This window comes from Notolepis coatsorum (assembly GCF_963971535.1).
Source record: "Notolepis coatsorum genome assembly, chromosome: 8".
NCBI classification, from domain to species: Eukaryota; Metazoa; Chordata; class Actinopteri; order Aulopiformes; family Paralepididae; genus Notolepis; species Notolepis coatsorum.
The window spans coordinates 41369131-41377980 of record NC_140172.1 but is presented as its reverse complement, the minus strand read 5'-3'; the positions used below and the strand labels follow the sequence as shown (position 1 = coordinate 41377980).

The following is an 8850-nucleotide window of genomic DNA, read 5'->3' as shown; positions in this document are numbered from 1 at the left end:
CTGTCCACAGGACCTGGTCTGGCAGTTTATTCTTCGTCAGGTCGGTCAGGGGTGCGGCTAGGGCAGAGAAGTTAGGGACAACACACCCCACAAACAAACATACACAAGCAGGTCTACATAGACACAGAAGCAGGCACCCATGCCATACGATTTCTGGTATAGAGAAAACAACTAATGACAGGAAGAATATATAATAAAACGAAAATACAATAACAAAATACAACAAGCCATCAGACCACAGTTTGTAAAGGAAGTCCATATGGGAAATATTGGTGATCTAGGAAATGCGATTTCAGTGCTCTTTTGAATTTCAGAAAAGAAAATTCCAAAATATGTGGAGGCAAAGAGTTCCACAACTTTGACCCTCGGTAGAGCAAACAAAACTGACATTGGGAAGTGCGGGAAAGGGGTGGTCTAAGCAAACAGGAACTACGTGTGGGGTAATTATGAATTTGGTGATTGTGGGCAAACATGTCATGAAAAAAGGGGGAAGGGCTCTGTTTAAAGAACTATGCACAAATACACCAGTCTAAAGATTCACTTGATAAACACTGAGTATACCTAACTTATGGAATAGAGGCTGAGAAGAATGACTTCGTTGAACACAGCTGATTATTTTTTTGCCACTGCACTTCTATGTGCATGAAGTGTGCTAACAAAATATCACAGCCCCTAAGACTGGGAGCGTTCTAACTCTACTGAGCATGTACCCAACATTATATGAAAAATAAAAAGTCATTACGATGTTTTAGTGCGTTTCAAGCGCTAAAGGGATTCATTAACAACTTATACTAGTATGGCCCATTTTACTCTGTGTTAGTACTTGTCTGTGTCTTTTCTTTTGATATCAACCTTACCTTTTTAAGTGAACGTGGTCTTGTCCTTGTTGTATCCATGTGTAATGTTGATAGTAGTGGGTGTACACAGACGAAGGAGTATCTACGGGGGAGAGCAAGCCTGTGTCTGGGATATAGGTTCCAGGCTATTATTAGCGCTTCTCGCAGCCTAGCCATCATCCCTAGCCTCCGTCGTCTTAAATGCAATGTTCTTTTGGTAGAACTCTTCGGCTGCCACAGAAGTGTTGGGGGATAGCAGATTCCGTTCATGGTTATTGGTATAAGCTGTAGTCAAGAGAGACCTGGGACACGGTTTTTAGCCACGCATAGCTTGGCTTTTAGTGGGCCATAAACGGTGCAGACCTTAGCTATCGATTAGCTGGAAACGGAAATGGGAAATGCTGAAATAATAACGTGAATTATTCTAAAAGTTATAATTATTTTGTCTCATCTTGTTTTAGTCAACATAAATTAAGAGAGAATTCGTCATGGTTTTTGTAAAGTACATTTTTGTGTCCTCAGATGTAGTCAACTATAATGCATAAATAATTTAGTCACATTAGTGTCACATCTACATTAACGTGACGTCACGTCTCGTTGTCGTCGGGGGGAAAAAGCTTCGTTGATGACCATATTTAGTAATTATTTTTATTGACAAAATTAACACTGCCTCGACCTTGCCGGCTTGGGGTCTGATACATCCCCTCCCGATGGCTTGTAGGACAGCCGTGACCTGACGTATATGGGTCCCCCAATCCTCTCTGTGAATGATGATGTCATCGATGTAGGCCGCTGCATACTCTCGGTGGGGTCGGAGGATCTGGTCCATCAGTCTCTGAAAAGTGGCAGGAGCACAACAAGGGGAGAACAACATAATGAAACAAACCATCTGGGGTGGCAAACGCTGTTTTCTCCCTATCTTCGGGGGCTAGGAGGACCTGCCCGCAGCCTTTGGTGAGGTCTAGGGTGGTTATAAACCTTGCCTTTCCTAGCCTCTCCATTAGCTCATCAACTCGGGGCATAGGGTAAGCGTCAAACTTGGAGATATCATTTAGCTGGCGGAAATTGTTACAAAACCTTGGGGTTCCGTCTGGCTTAGGGACCAGCACAATGGGACTACACCACCCGCTGTTGGACTCCACAATGACTCCCACCTGTAACATGTCCTTCACTTCTTTACTCACTGCCTGTCTTCTGGCCTCAGGGAGCCGGTAGGGACGAAGTTTCACCTTTTTTCCGCTGATCATGGGGATGTGGTGGTATATGACCTTGGTTCTTCCAGGTGACGTAGAAAACACATCCCGATGGCGTTCCACCAACTCTCTCAGGTAATTCTTCTGGGGAACGCTGAGTTGGTTCTCATGGGGACTTCGAGCGGTTGGGTCCGGACTGGTATCTGTGGTGGGGTGAAAGTATACAGAGCCTCCCGGGCCACCCATTTTTTTAAGAGGTTGACATGGTATATTTTCACTGGAGGACGCCTCTCCCTGACTGAAATTCTCAGGGTTGAGTGCCCCGGTTATAGACCCTGGCGTGTGCCTGCTGGGCTTTGGACATGTGGTCTCTTACCAGTGGCCACAAGGTGGCCTTCTGCTCCTGTACCTCCTCCACATGATCCACCAAACTCCGGTGTGGTGACGGCTGGTGTTCCCAGGCTTCCTTAGCTGGGATACCTCTAGGCCTTCTCCCATACAAAAGTTCAAAGGGGGAGAATCCTGTGGAGGCCTGGGGAACCTCCCGAATGGAGAACATCAAGTAGGGGAGAAGCTGGTCCCAGTTCCTTCCATCCGCTTCCATTACCTTCTTTAGCATGCTTTTCAGGGTGCGGTTGAACCGCTCGACTAACCCATCTATCTGGGGATGATATACTGAGGTGCGGAGATGGGTAATTTTTAACAACCCGGCCAAGTCCTTCATTACTCTAGACATGAATGGCGTGCCTTGGTCTGTAAAAATTTCGTCCGGAATACCCACTATTAGTTCCCGGGCTATACCTTTTGAGCGGAATGGGATGGCCTCTGGATACCGGGTGGCATAGTCAATAATCACCAGGATGTATTGGTGGCCACTGGCGCTGCAGGGAAGGGGTCCCACGAGGTCCATCCCAATCCTGCTAAAGGGAACAGAGATGATAGGCGGGTTACGCACCTTCAGTCGTGGAGATACCAGCTGACATTCGGGGCAAGACCGACAGTAATCCGCCACAGCTCTTTTCACCCCCGGCCAGGAAAATATGGCCTTGATCCGGTCTAGGGTTTTCTCGACCCCTAAGTGAGCCCCAAGCCAGTGAGAGTGGGCTAGTCATAACAATGTATTTATATGTGGCCGGGGAACCACAAACAGTTCCGAAATGGTTTCCCCTTTTTAACCAATGCAAAAATGTGGAAATGTTAGTTCCCCCACCCCCTCCATCTTCTTACCGTCTGTCACGGCTACCTGGCGTAGTGTTGGGGCCAGGTTCTCGTCCTCCAGCTGGGCGGTGCCGAAACGTCCCGTCAGTTGGGGTGGTAATGGAGGGGTGTCGTCATCGGGGTTGCCAGGGAATAGATCACCCCATCCTGGTTCGGTCTCATCGTGGTGCGATGACTCCTCCCTGCTGCTGTTGACCGGTGGCCCTTCATCCTCTGCTGGTCCGGCGGTGGGCTCTCCCTCGTCGTTGTACTCGCTGACTGTGCTGGAGTCTTCCTCTGGTAGGGGGTTTGTTGACGCCTGGGGGTCCATCTCGTGCAGGCCGCACATCCGGGTCTGTCGTGTCCGGGCTTTGGTCGGCGTGGTGTTAGATACTGTCCAGGGGGGGCAGCGTCTTTCGGCCGCCAAACTCTCCCACAGTGGTCGGAACAATGCACAATCAGTACCAATCAATACGGCTATCGGGAGGTTTTCTACTACCCCCACAGTCGTCATGCATTTCCCCCGGGTGGAGGTCAGCTCGAGGGTGGCGGTCGGGTACTGTCTAGTCTCCCGGTGCACACAGACTCCTACAGTTTTTTCCAGGAGGGGACCGTCCACCAATTCTGGTTTCACCAGTGTCACGGAGCTACCTGAGTCTAATAATGCAGTGGTGTCACAATTATTAGCTCTTACTGGCGTTAGCGTGGAAACGCTTGTGTCCTCTGCCCAACAGGCGGTTGACAGTGCACATGGACGAGGCATGTGTGGTTCAGCTGCAGAGGGCATTGGCACGTAATTTCTATAGGGACAGTCCCGTGAAAGATGGCCCTCTTCTCCGCAGTTGAAACACTTCCTTTTGTACATTACATTACATTACATTACATTACATTACATTACATTACATTACAGGTGGTCTGAAGAGGGGTGTGGGGTGTACGTAGTGGGGTGCCTCGGATCTCTTACCCGTCTCTTTCAGCCGACTGTGTGGTCCGGATCGGGTGCTGGTACTCCTCCGCTAAAGTGCCTTTGCTGCTTGATATACTTCCAACCTCTCCAGGACCTCATCGAAGCATGTAGGTTTGGTTTGGCTGACTTTCTGTGTGTCGGCCGGAAGAACACGTAAATATCTGTCCATTGCCATCCTTTCGACCGGTGTAATGTTCTGAGGCTCGGCTAGTAGCCAATTGGTCGCCAGCTGTAGCAAATCATGTTGTTGCTCTCTGGGGGATAAGTTCCTGTCATAAGTCCAGTCATGGTACCACTGGGAATGCGTCAGAAAGGTGATTCCCGACCGCCGCAGTATTTCTTTTTTCAGGACCGCATATGACGTGTCCTCTAGCGGTGCAATGTCATGGTACGCTGTCTGGGCAATACCAGACAGAAACGGGGCCAGCAAACTAACCCACTGCTCCAATGGCCAGCGCTCTCGCTCAGCGGTGCGTTAGAATGCTGCCAAGTAGCTCTCAATGTCATCATCGCCGTTGAGTTTGACCAGGAAGCATCCTGGGTTAATGTTGCTCCCACGTCTTTCTTCGCTGTGCGTCTCCGCACGGTGAAACTTAACGAGTGCTTCCTGTCTCCACTTCTCCGCCGTTGCTCTTGTCTCGCTCAAGATCTAGTTGTGTCACTCTCGTGCCTCTGCCATTGCCTCCTTGTGACGCTTCTGTGACTCGCTGTTGTGACTCAGAGTATTTCGCCCACTCCAAAAACAGCCCTTTTACATCGACTGGATCCGCCATTGCACTTGTGTTTTTGTTCGAAATTTGTTTGTCTTTGAACCAACGAACGTTGCCCGCATTCTCCATCAAATGTGACGAACCTGATAGGGTACAGGCTCGCCACGGTTCAAATACAAACAAATGCGAATGTCCAGACAAGAGCAATATTAATAAATACAAGTATTTATTGAATTTAGGGCAGAATCCAGAGGGAAAAATTAATATAATGGTCGTGATCCGGTCCGGGGGTCAACAACACAAAACAGGCTTGCCAACAGAAAAAGGTTGTTCACAATTCAGGGTAGTCGTCCAGTCCAGGGTCAGTACACAAGGGGGAATCTCAGCCAGTCCAGGGTCCAATACACAAAGAACACCTATCTCGCTTTCTCCTCATCTTTCACTACCTCTCACTATCGCAACTCTGAATATCAATCTCTCTCTCTATACCACAACTCCAACTCCTTAATCCGCTCAACTCAACCCTCTCTAACCTAGTGTTAATGTAGTGTGTGGGACTGGGTGTGTCCACGTGAGATGTGGCTGGACTAATGATGTGCAGGTGTGTTCTATCAGTACTAATCAGCTACCTAATTGACTCTACTCCTTCCGTGACGGACATATCTCCCATCCTTCACATATCCAAAGGAGGGGGGAGGAGATCTGTCACAATATAATTTGTTTCTGTATTTTCTATATAATATATTCTGTAGTGTCAAAGGTACCATTTTCAAATAATCAATTATGGAACTATTTGAGGCATCATTTGACCATTTGGTAAACTTTTCACAGAATGGGATGTATGTACAGTATGTATGTATGTACAGTATGTATGTATGTATGTAGGGATGGCTGGAGTGGTGGATAGGTAGAGACTTGTATGGGTTAAGGGATTAAGGGACGTGGGTGGAAAGAGCACAGAGAAGGGTGCTCTTATCAAGTGAGATGGAAGTAATGATGACAGCATTGCTCAGGCTCTCCAATGCACTTAACTATATGAATAAACTCTTAAGCATGATGAGCTTTCCCTGCCAGAGTGTGTATTACCCAACATATAGGATAGCAGCACACAGATTTCACAAGGGACAACATTTTATTGCTAAGCATCAAGTTTCTGTCTTGTTTCTTTCATTTCCACCCTATTTTATGAATACTTTTGTGTGTGTGTGTGTGTGTGTGTGTGTGTGTGTGTGTGTACAGTAGGCCTATGTATGTGTATATTCATTCAATCTTTATTTAATCCCGAAAGATCATCGAGAGCAAGCACTCATTTACAATGACATTGAGAAGTACAGCACATAATGAATACAAAAACAATGTAGAAACAGAAAAGTAAATCGCAAACCAATTTAATTAATTAAAACAACTACAGACTGGAATGGTTGGCTATTATAGATTTAAACAGACAAATGGATACTAAAGTATTGAGTTTTAAAGGGCATTGCAAAACATTCCACATGTCAGGGGCACAGAAGCTAAAGCAGATTTTTCTAATCCAATGCAAACTCTGGGGACCTTAAGTGTGAGCCACAGCGAGTATGATAAGGTCCAGAATTCCAGTCCAGTAATGAAGTGATGTAGGGTGGAAGATCATCAATAATGGCTTTATACAGAGACGGATGCCAGTGCAAGTCAGGTCTCTCTACCAGAGAGGATCACCCAACTTTATCATACAGGATACAATGATGAGTATAACTGTCACTGGAGATAAACCTGAGGGCAGAAGGATACACAGAGTCCAGAGGCTTTAGAGTGGAAGCAGCAACATGCCTATAATCTTACGTCTCCACAATCAAAACAGTAACATAGCTTCAACGACCCTCCTTCTGCTCAGCATAGGAAAATACTGTAGGTTTCTGGACAAAAAGCCAACCATGTTTATCTACATCAAGCCAGATGCCAAGCTATATATAGTATATAACTCTCTCAATAATAGACCCATTCACAATGGATTTAATATGCATATTATCACAAACAGTACCTCTGGCTCTAGAGAACAGCATGAACTTTGTTTTATTTGCATTGAGTACCAGTGTAAGATTAACAAGCGCATCCTGCAAAGTATAAACGTGAGTTGTACGTATTCAATGGCTAGTTGTACTGTCAGCAACACAACACACAATCATGTCATCCACATAGAGATGAGCCTGACAACCCCTCAATGAGGAGACACTATCATAAATAGTAACTAAGTCTGGCCCCAGGATTTAACCCTGCGGTATGCCTCTTGTTATGGGCAAGAATTCTGACTGGATATTCACAGTTTTCCCACACTGACAGATATTATTTCTATCTCACTTAGATTACTCTCTATCTTCTACATGACAACAATCAAGTCTCATCAACCTCAAGTCTGCCTCAACCAGGAACACTATAGGTGCAGCAAGGGGGGACTGTACAATCCCTTTAAAAAAAAAGTTTATTTGGCCAGGCCGTCTTTTCATACAGAGCATCCCACCAATGGAACTCAATTCCTCAAACAATTAGAGTGTCCACAATCATACCATTCATTCAAGTGCAGGGTTAGGGAATGGCTCATTGAAAACCAGCACTGTCAACACTGAGGTGTCTGTGTGTGTATGTGTGTGTGTGGATATGGTGCGTCTGTCTATGTCTGGGTCTCTTAATATGTCATGATGTGCTCTGTCCTTGTGTCCATGACTGTATTGTGACCTGTATCCCTATCGTATGTCTATGTGCTTTTGTTGTGTTTTTATTCTAATGTTATCTTGATTTTATTCTGTTTTTATTGCTAACCCTTTTTTTTACACAGGATTTTAGCCTGTACCTTCTGGCAGGGGGACTGCCAATGGAAATTAGCCTTTTGGCTAAAATTGGGTGCATTTACATCTGTAAAATGTTTTATTAATGTACACTGTCCCCCTTGAACAAATAAAGTAAACCAAACCAAACCAATGAAAGATTAAAGGACAAAGGATCCAGCTTATCCTCTCCAGTTGATTTCCTGGTATCAATGGTCTGTAGTGCTTCAAAAACAAGACTGGGAGAGAAAGAGAGAGAGAGAGAGAGAGAGAGAGAGAGAGAGAGAGAGAGAGAGAGAGAGAGAGAGAGAGAGAGAGAGAGAGAGAGAGAGAGAGAGAGAGAGAGAGAGAGAGAGAAAGAGATAGGGGGGGGGGGGGTGCTATCAAATAAATGACCGGCTTCGACAAAGTGCCTATTAAAGACCAGTCTTTCTGCTCAGATATTTAACCAATAAATTCTACATTATACATGCATAGGTAAATAAGTAGTAATCTTGCTCTTGTTTTAATTTACCGCCTTCCAACATGATTTGAAGGATCTGAATAAGAGATGGTGATTAAATTAAAATAGTAATTTGATTTGGCATTCCTTACCTCAGATGTACATGTATTTCTAAGTTACCTAAACAATGACCAATGACCATATAATGTCTATGTGCATGGGCACCTGCATTTGGATATGTGTGTTTGTGTCTAGATACATCCCTGCATGCTTTCCACTGCACGCATGAGTACATGATCTGGGCTTTGATGCTGTATTTTGAGGTATACAGTACAATCATGGATCAACACTAAGGTATACATTTTAATTATAGAGTCATGAACGATAACTTATCTACCTATTTATGTATTTATTTAGGCTCAATCAGTGATTCAAATGTTAACAAATGTGTATCCGCACCAAAAAATATGTGAAAAGAATGGAGACATGTTTTCATTCTCTAGTAGTTGATTGACAGAGCATTTTAAACTGTATTGGCTATATTTTGGGTAATATACTGTAATAAGTTTGTTTACATTGGTAGCGCTAGTAAACGCTGGACTAAAACAGACTCATGACTGTGAGGTGGAAATAACCTCGCTTGGTCCATAGTTGGTCATACGTTTATTAGCTTACAACCCAGGATAATTGGCTTGAGAGACCCA

At 45.1% G+C, this 8850-nt stretch overlaps 1 protein-coding gene across 1 annotated transcript in view; it reads left to right on the top strand.

Moving 5' to 3' along the window:
• Positions 1 to 3738: 3738 nt before the first annotated feature.
• LOC311233419 (zinc finger protein RFP-like) overlaps positions 3739 to 8850 on the top strand; it is a gene marked incomplete at both ends in the record, with an annotated part of 82936 nt that continues 77824 nt past the window's right edge. Inside the window, one exon of the mRNA XM_084320386.1 lies at positions 3739 to 3782. Coding sequence (XP_084176512.1) covers positions 3739 to 3782 — 44 coding nt within the window. The remainder of the gene's footprint in view (positions 3783 to 8850) is intronic.